This window comes from Marmota flaviventris, chromosome 12, assembly GCF_047511675.1.
Source record: "Marmota flaviventris isolate mMarFla1 chromosome 12, mMarFla1.hap1, whole genome shotgun sequence".
NCBI lineage: Eukaryota > Metazoa > Chordata > Mammalia > Rodentia > Sciuridae > Marmota > Marmota flaviventris.
In genome coordinates, this window is record NC_092509.1 from 2782354 (window position 1) to 2802420 (window position 20067).

General features: G+C 34.3%; 1 protein-coding gene across 1 annotated transcript; it reads right to left on the bottom strand.

Moving 5' to 3' along the window:
• Positions 1 to 1741: 1741 nt before the first annotated feature.
• LOC114081647 (transport and Golgi organization protein 1 homolog) lies at positions 1742 to 19675 on the bottom strand. The gene is made up of 20 exons (XM_071619795.1): positions 19658 to 19675; positions 18649 to 18734; positions 18335 to 18403; positions 18137 to 18247; positions 16846 to 16917; positions 16562 to 16666; positions 15796 to 15918; positions 15589 to 15697; positions 14509 to 14564; positions 14333 to 14420; positions 14023 to 14161; positions 9156 to 9257; positions 8256 to 8316; positions 8105 to 8140; positions 7961 to 8028; positions 7746 to 7846; positions 7428 to 7565; positions 6377 to 6453; positions 4613 to 4775; positions 1742 to 3599 (listed from the first exon to the last, which is right to left on the bottom strand). The coding sequence occupies exons 3-20, from the start codon at positions 18401 to 18403 to the stop codon at positions 3286 to 3288; spliced, it is 1932 nt and encodes a 643-aa protein (XP_071475896.1). The 5' UTR covers positions 18649 to 18734; positions 19658 to 19675; the 3' UTR covers positions 1742 to 3285.
• Positions 19676 to 20067: the final 392 nt, after the last annotated feature.

Below are 20067 nucleotides of genomic sequence, written 5' to 3' on the forward strand. Positions count from 1 at the left end.
ATAATTTCACTATTTACATTACTTTTAACTTAATGATGAGACATAAATAAAACTTTCATAGTACATGAGGTGGATATTTGATACACAGAACATAAAGATTTGTGAGGAGCTTTTTTGTGGGTTACATGTAGAACCCATGTATTTTAATATTCACTGCTTTAAATGAACAATGCATGAAGGGAATGCAATACTTGGCCTATTTTTAAACTAGTGTAAACCCTAATGATACCATCCGTTTGCTTTTTAAAATGAATAACAGTTGTTTTAGCCCTTGCACTTCAAGAGATCTAGTCTTTAATTTTTCAGTTGTCTGTTAGGTCAATTTTGTTTACTAGATGAATATTAATAAATATGAGCCTGAAAGAATTCTCGGCCAAAATTAGTCTTTCATCTGGATTGGGTTAATTTCACAAATGCAAAAATAGTTCAGTCTACAGTAGTTCTAGGAAATGAAGAATTTGCCTTAATAAAATGTTCACTCAACTGAAACTCTGAGTAGTCAAAATTTCCAGACTGTAAACTTCTCAAGAGAAGGGCCTCATCTTCTCCATGTCACGTAAACTTTCCAAGGTGCTTGGGCAGCACTCTGTACCCTGTGGAGTACTCAGTACCTTTTTGTTTGATGTTACTGATGTTTGATGTTGCTCCCTTAAAATCTACTATTAAAATGTAGCAAAACTGATACATTGTTCTTTGTTTTCTCATAGACTATAAAACATGTATATCAAAGTGATAATAAAAAAAAGAACCTTTTTTTTTTGGTTGTAGATGGACACAGTACCTTTATATTTATATGTGGTGCTGAGGATCAAACCCAGTGCCTCACACGCAACCCCAGCCCCTCAAAGTGAAAATTTATATGAAGAAACATTTAGCATCCTTCACATAAGAATGCTTTATTTTTTTTAACCTCTATTTATTTATGTGGTGCTGAGGATTAAACCCAGGGCCTTGCCTGTGCTAGGCAAGTACTCTACCACTGAGCCACAACCCCAGCTGCCACCAAAGAATGGGGTTATATGAAAAAAAAAAAAAGGATGCTTTGTATGAATGTCTTTCATCAGCATTAAATGAACTTAAATTGAACATTGTCATCAGCTTAGCTTTAATTCAGACCTGAATGACCAAACCTCCCCCCCCCCCAAAAAAAAGGTGATTTTATCTTGAAGCAATTAACACAAAACAATCTGTATCTCACAAATTAGTTGTTTAAATTTACTTTCTAGTGTGGGAGGGGATGAGTCACTGGACAATAATTACAACTATAGCAGTAATACTTTCAGGTTGAAACACTACTGCTTCACAAATGAAATGATTTTAGTAACTAAACTCAAACACAATTTTCTGGAGAGGACTTCTAAAACTTTTGAGATACAAAAGTATAATTGAATCAAGGGACAGTATTCTCTACACAACCTGTATATGGGCAGCTACCTTGGGCTTTGCTACAGAAGTGGTACAATCAGATGGATGTAAGGAGAGGCAACTATGGGTGGGTTCAGAACTGCTCAGATAAACTACGTAGAACACATTATAGCTTACTAATAGAATAAATACAAAAAAGGCTTTAGAGGGAAAACTACTGTTGCTTTGAATAAAAAAAATAAATCTGCCTTTCCTTGAAAATCTATCTTCCTAACTGACATCACCTTTATTTAAATGCTATTTTAAAATTAGAAGTTATAGTAACTTCAGCATTGCCTTGTGTCCTGTAGAGGTTGAAAGATACGTTCAAAATTGGTATTTGTGACTTAAATTTTATTTTACATGGTTAAAAATGGCATAAGCTATTATATGGTTTTCCTCTTACACACAGCTGCTGCTTCTGATATTAAATGGAGGTTATGTAGATTGAATTCTTCAGTAGTTTAGAGATTTTGTTTCACAGAGATTTTGTTTCAAACTGAAGCTTTTGCCCCTATTTTCAGAATACTTAGGGGACATAAAAAGAACAATGATATGTTATGTTGTAGGTTTCAACAATCCTATTACTTCCTAGAACTTAAAAGAATGGAAGAATATGGTGTAGCAGTAAACAAAAGTACCAGGCTTTTATAATTTTATTTAAATCTTAAACCTCTTAAAATGTACTGTTAAAATTGCCGTAATTAAAATTACAGCTCTGGAGAGCTAGTTCTTAGAAACATTGTTTTAAAGACAGTAGTTACAGATTCAGGACTTGCTTTAATTGATTTTTAAATAAAATATATTTGAGTATCTATCAAAAAAAAAGAATTTAATTCAGCCCATATTTGCTAATTAAAGACATTATAAGCCTTAAGAGTTTCATTCATTCTTTCTCAGAGGATTATACTTTTCTAATTTTTTTTATCATATTCCTTGAAAATCAGTGGCAAGGTATGGGAAAGAGAAGAGTGTGTGTGTACATTTTTAAAAAGAAATTTCCTTATTTTTTATAGACACAACATACCACCTTATATTTTACTGTTATAATGCAATAATGGCAAAAGCAGTAGAACTTCAGGTCAAACAACTCTTGCTACTAATGTAAACTCATTCTCAGAAAACCATTCTCACATGGACAATGGTTAGAAAAAAGTACATGAATGTGCTACAAAAATAGAGCCACAAGACTTCTCACAAGTAAAAGAAATCCTCTGTAGAAGTTCACAGTTGACCAAGGTCCAGCCTCCTTAACAGTGAGCAACAGGGAATATGCTGCCAAGTCACCATCTTCAGTTCTGAGAGTGAGTTTACATGCTTCCCCAATGGCACAAAGTCTCATGACGATCCAATGAATCAAAAGACACTTGGGAAATATTAATAAACAATTTTTCATGAACTATTACAACAAAGAACTTCAGCAAGAAGGAAAATGAAGTTTATGATCTTTGAGTAAACATTTTTAGCATAACAGTCTCTGTGACCAGATATTGGAAGAGAAAAATCAAGCTTATAAAACACCATTTCTCTATCAACTGGAATACACTAAAAATAGGATAATGGAAATACATGTTCTTAAAGCATTTCCACAGGAAATGTCCATAATTATGACATTCTAAATCATTTAGCAATTGTATATGCTATATTAACTAAAACAAAGGTATTCCTTATTGCACGTTTTAAAGTTGGAAGGATACTCTAGCTTAAGTGGGGGATATTTAGGGGGAAAATATTTTGGCTCAAAATGTGTACTGCGCCAAGGCAGCTTCATTCTAAAAACACAAACCATTTAAAATAAACTTTTATATTTTGAAGCCAATAATCCTTTAACACAATGAATAGTTCATAATCCACTTTCTGACTAAGTGTCAGAGGTTAATTTTATGGGCCCAGTTTTAAGGCCTGTGAACAGCCCTCACTACTCTGAGAATCAGGTGTAGGTGGAGGTTCATCTTTAAAGCCTGAAGGCATTAAGTCTTTTGCAACAGGTGGTGGCCCATAGTCTTGGGGACCATGAGTTGGAGGTGGTAATGGGGCACCAGGAATGAAGTACTCTCTTGGGCCAAATGAGCCTAAAGGTCTAAATGGTGCGGGTCCTGGAAAAAAACCACGAGGGTCAAAAGGCAAATCCCATTTTCCAGGTGGAACACCTGGTGCATATTCTCTGAAGCCTATTGGTGGACGCATACCAGGACCTGGAAAATAAAAAGGAAGTTATGTAAATACCCAGAAATTTCTGAACTAGGGTGATTTCAAGTATGTTAATATAGTCTTTAATTTCTCCCAAGCCTAGAACATCAACTGGTGAACATCCTGACTTGCCAGATGAGGCAAACTGAGATGGAACAAGTTTAGGTTATAGCCTTTGGCCAACCAGCCATGAAGCAACATATTAAGGATTTAAACATGGCTCTACCTAGCTCCAGGCTTGTCTTTTTTCTTTCCCTACTATATAATTGCAGAATTATTTCTATCTCACAAGAGCTCCATTTATATTTGGAAGTACTAATTTACCATGACAAGATGATAGATTATGAAATAAGAACTTTACTACATCAAAGAAATTTTGATAAAAGGAAATCCCACTATTTATTACTGTATCCATTAAAAATTCATGAAGTATTTCAGCATGGACTTTACACATGCCATCAGAATCAAGGTGCATGCCCTCCTGGAAAAGGCCTTCCACAGCCACCTAATTAAATCAGCAACATTTATTAGGTCACTGTTAAATCCTCCTCTTTAACACTTCCCTCTGACTTTTCTCAAGGTAAGGAGGGTTTGACTTTTCCTTTTCTATATTCTATAACCTACTGCTTATGCTTCCATTATGGGTGATTACAAACTTTATGTTATAGGATTTTCATATCTGTGACAAAATTTTAAGTTATGGCATGTGTCTCATCCACCTTTCCATCCATTGCAGTGCATAGCAACAGATTTTCAACAAACATCTGCAGAAGTAATATTTCTTGCTTTTCTGTATATAGACCTTATCCTTATCTATGAGAGATAGCTATTGCCTATCTCAGTATAAGATTATGTAGTGTCCCATATGTCCCAGAAAACTGGAGGAAAAGTTAAAATGTACTCAGCTTCATCCTTTCATTGTTAAGACCTGAGATAGCAACCAACTGCTTTAGCAAGCAATAGAAATGAAAGATGAATGTGATTTATAAGTCAATCACTACTGTTCAGATCATCATACCAAATGGTGGAGGAATTGGCCGAGGCCCAAAAGGCCCATGGAACTGAAGTGGCGGTCCATACCAAATGGGAGGTGGTGGAGGCCGTCCCATAGGGGGTCCCATCGGGGGGCCCATGAAGGGTACCCCTGAGAAAGGAGGGGGCCCTTTCATAGCCATATTAACCTGCAATTTAAGATTTGAAAGCAGTTAAAAGTTTTAAAATTCCTATGTATTAAGACAAAGTACCAACACCGATAAAAGCTAAAACCCAAAACAAGCATCTGTCCAGAGAACACCATCAGTGCAACAAAACTCTCCCCACCCCTCCTGTGTATTCCCACTGACAGCTTACAGAAGTTAGAAGGATGCCACAAGAGGGAGCAGTTTGTTACTGATTATATCTGCACAGGAAATGGAAAGGCAAGAGGACTGGCAGAGGTTATTAACAGAGGTGATTTCTGACCAGTATGTCATGCTGTATTCACTACAATATATATCAAAGGGAGTCCCCCCTCCCCATCACTTCCCTTTCATCACAATAGCTCATTACTTCCATATTAAGAATGAACAGAATAAAATGAAACATGCATTCTCTACCCATCTAATAATAGCTACTATTCAGAGTATCGTCAGTAAGTCTTTCATATATTATTCAACCTCTGAGATCTTTAAGTAGACTGTCTTGTTTTAAGTAAGAGGGAACAAAAGCAAATGGAATATCGTAATTTGTTGAAGGCCACACGGCATATTAAAGGAACTCAATCCCAAGGTTTGCCTCCAAGCCATGCTTTTCCCACCTCTACTCCTAACAACGGGTCTTTGCTCTCTTTTAAATCTTCTACTACAAAGGGGTTTGGGATCTTATCTAAGCTGCCCTTAGATTTCTCCAGAGATGTATATTCCTGGAATATATATACACTGGCACTTGAGAAGTATTTTCCAACACAGTGCTATATACACAAATTTCCAAGGAAGACAAGGCTTTAATATTTACTTTCATTTACTGTACACCATTTGAGATATTGATTTATCATGTCCTATGAGTAGTGGGTTTGAAACTGAACAATTAAAAATTTATTTTATTATAGAGCTGCAGAAGACCTACCAGATATAATAGCAACACAGTTACAAGAGAATGTACTTATGTGAACAAATGAGACCATTGCTTGGGACTGGCTCAAGAGGTCATTTCAGATTATCATTGTTTCACTGAAACAGTATGTCACTTTCAGAAAATCTGATACCAATCTAATTCAAATCACTCAAAATAGGGTTTGCACAATGGAGGAATTCTTAAATAGCATTCTTCCAAACAAAAATAAAAATGATGAATTATATAATTTTTATAATGAATTTACTTCGCCTTAGAACATTCAACACAAAACACCATATAGAGTGATAACTTTTCACATTCTGTAGTTCATTATAGTTGTACACACTTAAGCAACATTCCCAAGTTAAGGAGAAAAGTAAGCTCAATATTGCATGCAGTTTTAAAGCAAACAAGATCAGTGTCATGCTCTGAATATCCTTCCCAGAAATGCACAGAATAAAACCCAATTCAGTTCTCAACCTCTAAGTACTTACTCCAACTGGATGCTCAGTCAAAGAAGTACTGGTGGAAACTGAGGGGGTCTCAGGTTCTTGGGGAACAGTTTGCTTTTTAAAAAACAAATGGGATAGTACAAATAGAACACAAAGAAGGATAAAGCAAAGAGCAAGTACTGTAGGAAAGCTACATGTTCCTGCACGACCACATGATTCACAGTAACTACAGAACTTACCTTGCCCTCATCTGTCACCTTAGCTGGAGAAGAACTTCTGGAGCTGCTGTTCATGTGAGCTGGACCACATCCTGGGTCTGTTAGAGATCAAAGAATGGATTCAGACTTATTCTAACATGAAAAGAATAAAAATCCTGCATCCACAATTACAGATTCTTTGAAATTACTTGGTCCCTTTACCAGAGGCAACGGGTTTCCCAGATGCCTCAGAAGACCATTGAGTACGAGGTAAAGGTCCATCCATTGACCCTTGGGAAAGAAAGATCAGAGCCCTTGTATGTATTTTTCAGAAGAAATCAACCACTGGTGGACAGGTCAGGGTTCAACAATAACTAGAAAGCAACATTAAAAATGGGTTGCCCAGGGGTTGGGGTCGTAGCTCAGTTGTAGAGTGTTTGCCTAGCATGTGTGAGGCACTGGGTTTGATTCTCAGCACCACATTTAAAAAATAAAGATATCATGTCCATCTACAATTAAAAATATTTTTAAAAATGGGTTGCCCAATAGTAAATCACAATTTATGAAGAGACTTAAATAAAATGAAGAACTGCCTTGGGTTGATAGAACAGCAGATTAATAAGTACTGGTCCTAAACTTTAAGCTATAGACTTGAAGTATGTGTAGGCTGGCTTTTCTTTAATCTGTATAACCTGAATTCCAATCTTACCAAGACTACAGTCCTATTTAGAATTGGAAATAAGACTCAGTATTTCATATTGGAAATATGTATGATACATAAAGTTTAAGGCTACTTTTATAATATTTGGGAAAGGAACATCATAGAGATTTAATTTAAAGACAAAGGTTTACACTTCACAGTGTAAAATTTAAAAGAAAAAAAAAAAAAAACAATACAGGGACCTCCAGGAAAAAAAAAAATGTTTTCTATTCTAGAACAGATTTTACAGAAAACATTCACTAAGATAAAGTAAGAAATTATCTTCTATATATTGTACAGGCCCAAATTCTATGTTTTCATTAGAATATTCAAAAGGGAAAAAAAACCAAAACCTTGAAGCAGTTTACTATACAGCAACATGTGAATGCTCACCAAATCCATTTATAGGCATATCTCTTCGATTAAGGATAGCAGAAGGAGGTCTCCCAGCTGGCTCTGCTGTCAGTGGAGGGGAACATTCTCCACCACTCACGGGGGATGGACCAAAAGAGCCATTCTGGCTCAGGGGACCTAAAGACAACAATGCCGTGTTACTACTTTAAGGCAGCCTTCTCCCTGACACCAACCCCCACCTCCCGCTTTAGCAAATCATTCAGATTATTTCATAACCATTACACACAGAAATAAAAAGTAATTTACATAATTCTGCACCAAGAAATAAAATAGCTCCTTTTACAAAGTGCCCCCTACCTCTCCGAGGAGGATTTTGTAAATTTGGTCTTCCAGGCATTGGTTTTACAATCACAGGTTCTTCTTGCCGCATTGCCATCTTTTGGGCCATTTCCAATAGTCTTGAATATTGAGAAAGAATGGGCTAAATTATGAAACAGCAATCTATCATAGATAATATCTAGCATAATCTTAAAACACTATAAAACATATAGTAAGGTACCAAAATCACATACTTCTGTCTCAAATTAGCAGTTTCCCTTTTCTCTGCAGCTACAGCTCTTTCTGCAGAACGAGCTTTGAGCTATCAAAGAGAAAATATTCAAATTCAGTTGCGGTAGGCTATGCACAAAATAAAGAAAAGGGGGAAAAAATCTTACCCAATTATCATGAGCTTTCTTCTCTTGCATAGCAATCTGAAAAAGACAACACATTAAAAAAAATGTTTTTAGGGACTCATTATAATAGCCTATAATTGTCTGTATTAGATATCAAAGAATTCTGCAACTACAGGACAGTATTAATTACTACCTGGTTTTTAAATGAGCGCTCAGTTTTCTGTAATTTTTCTTCCATCTCTTCAATTCTCCGCCTAAGAATTACAACAATTGAATAAAATTTGAAACATTCTGACCATTTTCCCTTTATTCCATCAGCTATACTTTTAAAGACTTTATCATACATAAGAAAAACATTTCTATAGTTATATGAATCCAGTGTGATCAAAACTAATACTACAGGCCAGGTGCAATGCCACATGCCAGTAATCCCAATGATTGGGAAGCTGAGGCAGGAGGATCACAAGTTCGAGGTCAGTCTCAGCAATTAAGTGGGAACCTATGCAACTGAGACCCTTTCTCAAAGTAAAAAAAAGGTCTAAGGATGTAGCTTAGTAGTAAAGCACCAAAAATAAATAAATGAATGAAATAAACACCTAATACTAATAACTTCTTTATCATTTAATTGCTAGAGATTCTGAATTGATAAATTATAATTTCCTTAACTGTTCATCAGTGTGTTCTCAAGTAATTCAGCTAGAAATATCTTCCTCCTTAAAACTTTTTTTCAAATTATATCCATAGAAGATTTCCAAGGTCTATCAAATGCCACACTTTTGTGGGTCTTGATACATCACACAGCAAACTGATTTCTTAAAGAATTACTACAACATACAAAACCCCCAGAACTGTTTGCATTGACCAAGTTCCCTATGGTCTTGCCCATTGGGTATAAGTAAATTTTTGTTAACATTTTTCATTTGTTAAGTTGGAATTTATTTTTTCTCCTGTGTGAATTGAATGTATTCATATTCTCTCGTTATTTATACTTCCATGCTATTTTCTTCTATCTACATAATGTAAAAAAAGATTAAAAAGAAAGCTAACACTAGTTCATTAGACATTGACACCCTCCTTTAGAAACTGAACTCACTTGTAATTTTTAACTTCCTCTACAGGGGAAACCACCTTTTCATCTGCAGCTGACAGCCGCTGCTCTTTTTCTAGTCTCTCATATTCTTCTTGACTCAGTTTCCTAAAATAAAGCCAGTTATCAAATCAAAAATTTCTCTTTGTGAATATCACTTCCCACAATTCTATAAAATGCTTAGGCACATAAAATAGGAATTCAAACCTGCAATTTCGTAAATCAAACTCTGGCAAATCACTTACATTTTCTAACTTCTCCTCTTAATTCTCTACTTACCACTAAATAAAATAAATGTGAAAACAACATGTGCCCCAAGGGCAAGTCTCCTGTGTGTAAGATAACAAAAACTCACTTTACTTCAATGTGGAAGATCAGGACTGATCAACCTAACATAATTAAACATATGAGGATAAAGCAGGGGATAATTCTTTTCTCGTTTCTGCCATGGGTAGGACACTAAGTATATCTTTGTCATGGAGGAACTCTTTTCTCAATCCAAGACTGGCACCAGAATAAAGATATAGTCAGTCAAAGAAAAAATCTTCTAGAATATGTCTTTTAGCTATGCAATTAACCACAGAACATTTTTCACACTGTAGATATCTATTTCAAAAGAATTGTAATTAAGCAAAAAGACAAATCTGAGTTTTGATAATGTCTGTCAACCAGAAAAAGAAGCCAAACTGACCCACGATCAGAGTATTATCTACTGACAAGTTTTAACTCTGATCATGAAACTCAAGATGTTCATCTACTGAGACAAAGGTAGCCACATTTAATGATTTAAAAAATACTATTTTCTGCTATCCTTGTACTACTTTAGCCATAGTTCCAATTCAAAAGATAATTAACTTGAAACTTAATTTTCCATAAATCAGAAGAACTATAGTAAAAAAGGATTATTGATACCAAATAGAAAAAGGGGATTATATATTCTTATATAGCTTCTCATTTAATTCTTCAGCAAGTATTTTATGAGTGGCTATAATATACTAGTTACCTTGTAAGATGCTAAAGAATAAAAGAGCTCACTGTTTCAGGTATAAATGATGCCTAAAGGAATATAATAATTTTCCCCACTGGCTTAAGAAGGAATATGGAGAAAACTGAATCTTGAAGGACAGAGAGAATTTTGTTTCCAATTATCAAAGAGTTAGTCTGAGAGCACTAAGAACAATCAAAACATCTTTATAAGAATATAAAATTGTGTTTGAAGGGATCCAAGCTAAAAAGGCAGTGAAGATATATGTATGTGGCCAAGATCCATTAGAAAAAGGAATCTCAGAATTACAAGTAAGGCTGGCACTTTAAGGTACTTTTCTCCTAGGTTCACCCACATATTGAAGATAACACAAAGATATAATGAGTCTGAACTAAGCCTTCATCAAATTCCTGGGCTTAGAGGAAAAAAAGAAGTGTTTGGGGCTACAAATAAAGGGACCCTTAATAAAAGCCCTAGCCTTTGAGTTTAGATTAGAAAGTACTGCACACTTAAGTGATGAACAGGCAAAAAATCCAAAAGGAACAATAATGAAACATTGAAAAGACAAGTCATTTTTGAATTATCTTAATTGCTGACTAAGTTTAAAGTAACAATCTTACTCAAGTAACCTCAACACTTTTCTATAAGAAGATAACTTCATCTTAGTCCTCAAATTTCATCTATAATTCTCACAACAATGTTGGCCAATCAAAACTGACCAGGCACTCCATAAGACAAAATTCTGTGAGAAAAAATCCCACAGAAAAGGAAACCACCTAATGGGGTTATCCGCACATGTTTTAAAATCACTGTGCTTTTTATATAGTCAAAAAAGTAAAGTCAAGATTATGAATTTCAGTGCTGGGAATATAGTTTAGTTGGTACAGTGCTGCCTCGCATGCACAAGGCTCTGGGTTCAAACCCCAGCACCACAAAAGAGGAAAAAAAAGATTATGAATTTTGTCAAAGGATTAGAAACTATAAAACCAAGAAATAGTTGGATGTGGTGACCTACCTACAGTGGAAGATACTCAGGAGGCAGAGGCAGAATGATGAGATTAAAGATAGCTTGGAAAGCAGTAAGACCCTAGTCCCTTATGAGAAAGAGCAAGGAGTCTGGGGAGGTAGCTCAATAGTAGAGCACATGGCTCAAGGTCCTGGGTTTGAGCTATAGTACTGAAATAGGACTGGGGTTGTGGCTCAGGGGTGAAGCACGTGCCCCACATGTGTGGGGCACTGGGATCAGTCCTCAACACCACATAAAATAAATAAAATATTGTGTCAGGCTGGGGATGTGGCTCAAGCGGTAGCGCGCTCGCCTGGCATGCATGCGGCCCAGGTTCAATCCTCGGCACCACATACAAAGATGTTGTGTCCGCCAAAAACTAAAAAATAAATATTAAAATTCTCTCTCTCTTAAAAAAATCCTATAAAAATAAAGTAAAATAAAATACTGTGTCCATCTACAACTAAAATAATATTTTAAACCCTGAATTTTTTAAAATCCTAAACTCAATGAATGATTTTAGCAGCAGATTTGGGAAGTAAAATAAATCCTAGCGCTTTTAAGACAGGTCAGAAGAAAATATCCAGAAGAAGTAAATACAGAATGTAGGAGGCAGGGGAAATCAAATTCTAATATGCATTATTATAATCAGAAGAGAGAATGAGGTAAAATCAACATTTAGAAAAAGACTCGAAAATTCAAAAAATTTTTAATGGTCCCAAGCAACATAACTGCAAGAGGAAAAAGTGGGTGGGGTGGGGAAAACTACACCTAGGCACTTCCCAATACAACGGTTAAAAAAACAGAGAAATGACTACAGGAACTAGGGGAGGGATAAGACCAAACAACAATGATAATGGACTCCTTAAAGAAAAAATTTAAAACAGATGGTAATTAATTGGATATTTTTAAATTGCTAAAACTAAGTAACAGTCAAAATTCAGTAGCCAAAAGAAAGATCCTTTAAAAATGGAAACTGGTTTTAACTCTAATCATGAAGTTCATGTCAACCTAATACAGATTATAAAGGTAGCAATATTTAGTGGATAAAAAACTATTCTCTGTTTATCCTGGTACTACTTTGATACACTAATCAAATCTATCATTAAAGGACAATGTTCAAATAGAATGAAAATAATTTCAAATAAGAAACAAACAGTGTAGAATGCAGAACTACAGAAACTTTAAATATGTGTATAAATTGAATGAATGTCTTGTGGAGTTCACAGTATATGAAGTACTAACATACAATGCCACAACAGTTATCTGATTCAGGAGCTACTTAAAGCCCATAAAAAAAAAAATAACAAACCTATTAATCTATGTCAGGTTTTTATTAAATCCAGAATATATACCATGGCCTTTAAATTATGAGAAGATGAATAAAATTATAATTATATAATTATAATTCCATTATAATTTATGATTACATCAAGCTTATACAGAGGGGATGAGGAAAATAATTAAAAATATTTAAACTATTAAAAAGATACAAGGAAGAAAAAAAGAACAGGTCATCAAATAGAAAGCAAATTCTTCATAAACCACAGGCACATATTGACATGGACAGACTTACATTTTAGAAAGTCCACTCAAGCGGCTATAGAGAAAACTACTAAGAATTTGAAATAAGTTATATAAAAAATATAAAAAATGGAGAATGAAGACAGATGATCTAGGTTAGGAACAGAAAAGATGACACAGGCATGAACTAACATAGTACCCGGGGATGAGTTTTTAAAAAGAGTACAAACCACAGATGATGACAATGAATTTTGGAGGAGTTGAGGAAAATAGTGCTACAATTTAATTGCATTACAAAGAAAATTAATTGCCATTTAGGTCATTCATATTACTAGTAGGGACAGAGAAAACAAGTGTTCTTTAAAAAAAAAAAAAGTGATAAAATGAGAAATGTTTCTTTGAAACAGGCCAGGCATTTAGAACTGGCCTGAACAAATATTTGAGATTCTAAAAAGGTCGCTTGGAGATCACAGAATTTTAGAAAAGTTAATGGAAAGGTTTCAATATTTAATGCATTTATTAGGCAACAGAAGTCAAAATACCTAAAAATAGTTAGGTCTGTAAGAAGGTCTGTCTTTGCTTTACATATATATATATATATATATATATATATATATATATATATGCCGAAGAGTAAAATCAGGTGCAAACAAATAAAATCTGACACAAAAAAAACTATTTTTAGAGAATTCAAGTATTTTTGTGGATTAAAAACTTCAAATGAACTTTCAAAAAATAACTAGCCCCACACTGAGAAGATTAATATATAAATATATACTACAAACAAGTACTTCTGTAATCATAACTCCTAAGGTCCTTAACAGAGTTCAATTTTTAGTGTGAACATCTGAGATATTCAAGTCCAAAACTTGTACCATCAATAAGTAAATATTATTCCTTTTTGAAGTTTTTATTCTACTAAAACATGTCATTCCAAATCACTCAGTATTTTTAAAGGTCCAGAGTTAGAGATACAAGTTCAAAACATTAGAATTACATAACTGATCACAATGAAAGGTAATTAAAATAAATAGTGGGATCATAGAAAGGGTCTAGATCTTTGAGAGGTATTTCCACATCAGTGACTGTTAATACCAGTTTACCACTTCCTGCCTTCATATGAATTTGACAATTGATTACGATGTCCTCATAGCCTTAGTTTATGGTTCCAACTACCTCAGGACTCTTAAGACTGATGATGGAAAGAAAAATGCAACTTATAGGAAACAAAACACAAAGGAAAAAAGACAAATCTCTACTTATTACAAACTAGAAGAAATTGTAAATAATCTTAAGAAAAGATAAAATTATCTATTAGTTCACACAGTGATAACAATAACAAACAATGAAAATCTTACTTTTGTAGTGCCATCTCATTTTGCTGGTAGAGTTCATTTAAAATCTCCACTTTCTGCCTTAGAGTTTTACATTCCTCTTCCAGTCCAACTTTAGAAGACTGTAGTGAACTGCAGTTACTTTCTAATTTCTTTATTTGGTCTGTAAAGGATAAAAAAGCTTATCTCTATATGTGTACAAGGACTTAAGAACTTGTTTGAGGGAGTAGTGCCAAGAAAAGTAAGAAGCATGAAAGCAAGAAGCCATTCTTTATCTTTCCAATAAAATTTTAAGTCTTTCCAACATGGCAATTTCTTCTCAAGAAGAACCCACCTTCTAGATTACAGTTTGTGGACATCGAGGCTCTTAGCTTAAGTTTTAAAAGTTTTAGATCCTCTTCAACTACTGATGTAGTTTGTGTCTAAAAATTGCAGAAAAGAGAGGTATTCTTAAAAGTGAGGCACAGGAAGAATTCACAGGCACTATGGGACTCTTACAAAGAACTATACCCGAGAGACATCCATCATCTGCTTAATTTGATCTTTGATCTTCTTATTCGGATCACCTAAAAAACAAAAGAATTTAGCTTTTTCTTTCCTTACTTTTAACTCTATATTCTCCTCACTTCCCCAAACTAAATAATGATTGTGTTCAAACAAAACAAAAAAATCAATTAAATAACTAAACTGATTAGACTAATGACTTTTAAGAGAATTGCAAGCTTAGATTTAAAAAAAAAGAGAGAGAGAGAGAGGTGAATTTCAGGCTGGGGTTGTGGCTCAGTGGTAGAGTGCTCACCTAGCATGTGTGAGGCACTGAGTTTGATCCTCAGCATAAAAATAAATAAAAGTACTGTGTCTGTCTTAAAAACAAACAAAAAAAAAGGTGAATTTCTAGTTTGCACAACTGAAATGTCATCTATGTTATTCTTGTAAGATAAAAGCTTTTCTTCTCTCTCAGATCTATCTTCACCTGGGCAAGTAAGTGTCTTATTTAGAAAGATTCAATCCTCTATTTTCTCCCTGAATCTACTACCAGGTGTGGTTTGAAATACTTGCTATGTAAGCAATATCCAACTTGGGAGAAAACATCTGGAAATATTTTCCTCATCAGTAAACACTGTTACACTCCCTCTCTAGCTTTCTGATAGTCTCTAGCCTCTGTTCTCACAGCCTTAGTTTATGGTTCCAACTACCTCCGGACTCTTAAGACTGACTGTGGACCTTAAAACCACAGAGCCATAGAGATGATGAGTATCAAAATCAAGTATCATCTGAATAAAGAAATAAATTTCTCTTACTGTACAATGTTCAATACTTAGAGGTATAGGATGTGACTATTGTAGCTGCAGTGTACTTACTAGTTTTCAATGGGATAGAAAAAGTCAGTGTTCTTCACATGCCTATTGCTACATTATACCCCAGCAACCCACCTCTGCCAATGCAACAGACATATCTATAGATCCAATGATATGTGTCTACAACCCTGAAGCTTAAGAAGAAATTCAGCCAGCTGAAAAGTGGCATCTGTATACTTAATTAAAGACAGGAAAGCAAAAAAGGATTCAACCTCCCTGAGACTGATCTTACCTGCTACCTCTCCATTGGTTAATTCATCTGACTCCTCTTCTCTATTTTGATCCTCAGATTCAGATTCACATTGTAACCAATTCAACTGTGTGATACAATTAGTCGAAGCCTAGAAAAGAAGCAAAAGGTTGGAAGACTCTCGATTTTAATTCAGAAGATTTCAGGAGAATTCATGAGATGAAACATGTATTTGGAGTATAAACTTACATTAATAGTATCTTCTTTGTGACTAAGAGCTACTTGTAAATCTTTCTGGGACTTCTCAAATGATTTGATTTGTTCACTGAGCTCAGCATGTGATGTACTCCAGTCTTTGACTTCCTGCTGCAACTGAAAAGTCAAAACATATGAATTCCTATGGGTTAGGGAGAGGTTTCTGCACTGGATACATTAGGACTACAAGACTTAGACAAAGAAATAGAGAGCCATACTCCTCGGTGGCCTGCCTCAATCGAGGGGGTTGAGACCTTGGTTAAGGAAGAGGGCAGAGTGGCCCCAACTCTCATAGCTGCAGTAAGAACATCAGAGCTATCAGGAAGTTGACCCTGTTTATTGCATTCCCCAGAAAATTGCTGCCAATTCAAATAATTTACCTCCAGCAGGAATGGCTGGGCACATATGACTGTCTCCTAAATTTAGACTCCTTATCATGTAATCTTCTCTTGGCCGGTGAATCAGTAACTACTCAAAAGAGGATCATAAAATACTTAATTTTCTGGTTTAAAAAGTTTCTTTGAGGCTATGCAAGTTAATAACTGATTGATATTTGATAAGAAAAGCAATAATCCAAAAATCCAAAACAGATGGAGAACAAATATATGCACTCAATTTGGGGAGCACTGTTTAAACTTTGCATATCTAGTAAAGGTCCTACATGAATATTCCTTACCTCAGAAACAGATCCAAGAAAGATACAAGATAATGATATTCACTTCTCTAGTTTACATTATGTATGACATCAAATTTTCTTTACCTGCTCTTTCTTCTTCTTAAGCATGGTATTTTCTTTCTGAAGCCGACAGCATTCCAACTTCACCTTCTCTTCACGAAGCTTAGTTTCATTAAGGATAATTTGAAGCTAATGCAAAACACTACAGTTAGTGAATTAATTCCAAAGAAAAAACAAAGTTATACTTTCCCAAACCAGACATCATATAGTTCTCATTTTTTGCACATTTTAGCACACCTCAAATTTTTGGTCCGCAAAAAAACTAAGATGTAGTATTAATATCCGTTAGCAAGAGTTGGCAGCTTTACCTCTGAAAGTTCAGCAGTATTCACTGAAATGACCTCTTTAAGCTTCTCTATCAATTTCTTATTTTCCATTATCTGCCAGGTGAAAACAGAACACAAAATATGCATTAGGATTTCAGTAGAAATACTGATATATATATATATATATATATATATATATATATATATATATACTAAAAAAGATAAACACAACAAAATATTTGTCAAGCCATCCCATTACATTTCAGGTAAATGCAGGGGATCCAGCTTTGGACTAAGCAAAAAATCAAGAACTGAAAGAGATGAGGGAAAATGAAGTCATAAATATTTCATGGCATCCACAACCTTGCGGTTTATGAGATAACCAGAAAAAAAGGTCAAAGTATAGAAAAACATAATGCAATAAGTAAATAAAATGTTTTAAAGCATAGAAAATTAACTAATTAATTACTGTTTCAAGTAAACCAGTTCAAATTAGTAAATTTTTTTTTCTAGTGATAGAGAAAAAAATTTCCCAAGATCATTTTTAAAATTTTCTTATCTGAAGTAAAAAATGATAAAATTTAAGGGAGAATAGACTAATCTCACATACAGAAGAATTCCAAAAAATTTATAAAGATACTCGCTCCTTAAGGAAGTGGACATAACTCTGCAATCTTTGTTTGCAATGCCTGGGACTGAATCCTGGGCCTCATGCATGCTAGGCAAGTGCTCTACCATGAGCTGCATCCTGAGCTTGTAACTCTTCATACTTTAACTGTGGGCTGTGCATGGTAACTTCCAAAGAATACAATATGAAAAGGATTGGAAAGAATTTTTACAGTGGAGAAATCTGATAAATACTACCTCAGCTAGGTGATCAAGCTTACTTGGGGGTAGGATATTTCAGAACACACTCTCTACTATCTTTTTCAACTTTTATGTAATTACAGAAACTTATAGAAATTGAAAATGAAATATGTAAGTAAAATTTTTTTAAGTAGAGAAAATTGATTAATTCATTACTCTTTCAAGTAAAAAGTAAACAAATACTGTTCAACTGGACAATAGTTTTTTAGTTGTTCTGCATGTTTCCAAGGGCAGATCAAAGCAATATGAAAATTATCCAAGGTTGAGAATAAAAATATTTCCTAGGCCCATAAAAATAATTTGTTGTATCAGTACTTAAAAGTTCCACAAAATGGGCAGAAGTGGGTTCAACTTCCTTGACTCCTAATCTTACTTTAGTTAACAGCTGGACTAAGTTCAACTTAACCAATTTTACAAAATATTTCAAAAGCCAAATTACAGTAACACTTAGCAGCAAAACTCTTACCAAGTCCTGATTCTTAGCTTTCTGTTCTCTCTCATATTCTAACATAACATGAAGACTTTTAGCTCTCTCATCCAGAAGTTCTTTATCTTTTTCAAGAAGCTTCATTTTATCCTGGGAAAAAAAGGTGTCAAGATTACTCACTCATTACATTTACTTTTGAGTTTAGAATGTAATTCCCCCCAAAGAAGGGATTTTTACCTTATATTTAGTTGCTTCATCAGAAAGAATCATATTTTGCTTCATGATTTCTTTGACCTCTTCCTTCATCTATGTAAATAAAGCATTCAGAATTAAGACAAACAAATTATAGTGCTACTATACAAGTTCCAGACAAGTGACCCTTTTCCAGAAGAAAGCAGTACTTAATACATATGACTGCTTAGAATTTGGATGATTTGTAGGAAATAATGAAACAAAAATTTTAAAATACGATTTTTAAATTAAAACAGGTAGAAATGATTTAAGCTAGAACCAAGGGAGAAAGAAACAACAACAAAAAAAAATAATTATACCTTCTGTTCATAATTTGACAATTTCTGCTTCAGTTCATTTTCTTTTGTGAAATTGTTCACCTTTTGGGAAATTTGCTGTTCATTGACTAAAAGGGGGAAATACACAAGATTATTACAATCACTAAATGAAATTCAACTATTCAATCTACTAAAAGCAAAGACATGTTATATGGTACTATGAGGAAATACTTCTTAGCATAACTATTATGCTTTTAAAAAGCAATCTATGCTTATTAGCAATAAGAGTATAAAAATTATTAAAATTTAAGAAAAATATAAGAACAATGATATTTTGCTGGGCGCAGTGGTGCACACCTGTAATCCCAGTGGCTCAGGGGGCTAAGCTAGAAGGATCCCAAGTTCAAAGCCAGCCTCAGCAAGAGCGAGACACTAAGTAACTAAGTGAGACTTGGTCTCTAAATATAGGGGGTTGGGGATGTGGCTCAGTAGAGTGCCCCAGAGTTCAATCCCAGGTACCCCTCCCATCCAAAATGATATTTCAATTTAAGATTATTTCACAGATGGGAAATACAGTAAAGTGTTGTAGCTTGATATTCCTCCCTTCTCAAAACACTTTCTTTTCAGAAAATGGAATCATTTAATTCTTTGCAAAGAAAAACAGAAATGAAAGCATACTGATGCACATTACCATTCTTTAAATTATCTACTCAATTACTTAATGCATGATTAAATCATTAGCATAGAAATACTCTTCAAATGTAATACATCTGCATTACATCAATATTCAAAGTTAATCTGCCCCAAATTAAAACTTATCATCATCTCCCTATCCACAATTTGTTCCTCCTCTTTATCTCCTATCTCAGAGTTGGAACCATCATCATCTACTCTATTATCCATGCTAGCAACCCAGGAATAGTAAAATTTTCAGGAGGTAAAAAAGATAATAAACATTAAAAGTCACTGTATCTACTTCTAACATACATAAAACACACATCAAACACCAATACAAAGGGTTATTACAAGTTTAAGAAACCTAAAAATTTACCTTGATATACTCTATCTTTTACCTAGAAGAGAGAAAAAAGATTAAATTTGATGTCAAACATCTGCTCAATAGAAACAGCATTCCTAAAACAACAGTCAGAATCATAACCAAGTGAGAATTTAATAACATTCTGGTTCAGGATAATAATTTATAGGATTAAAAATAAGTAAAGGTTAACAAGCCTTTTAAATCTAATTGGTAGTGATATTTCATAAATAGCCTCTGACATAAAAACACTAAGATATGTACCTTATTTCACAGTAAAGATGTGTGTGTGTATGTGTGTGTGTGTGTGTGTGTGTGTGTGTGTGTAACCAAAATCATTTACTTGACAATTCTAAATAACCAGGATAAAGTCTAGAAACAATGACTATTCAAAAGGAATATGAGGAAACAATATTAAAGGCATA

Bases quoted from the DNA above. Each gene is read 5' to 3' on its own strand.
- LOC114081647 (XM_071619795.1), bottom strand. From the start codon at position 18,403: ATGAAGGAAGAGGTCAAAGAAATCATGAAGCAAAATATGATTCTTTCT. The intron at 18,248-18,334 runs GTAAAAATCCCT...TTTTTTTCCCAG, and splicing joins ATGAAGCAACTAAATATAAG to GATAAAATGAAGCTTCTTGA. The intron at 4,776-6,376 runs GTAAGTTCTGTA...CTTAAATTGCAG, and splicing joins AGGTGACAGATGAGGGCAAG to GTTAATATGGCTATGAAAGG.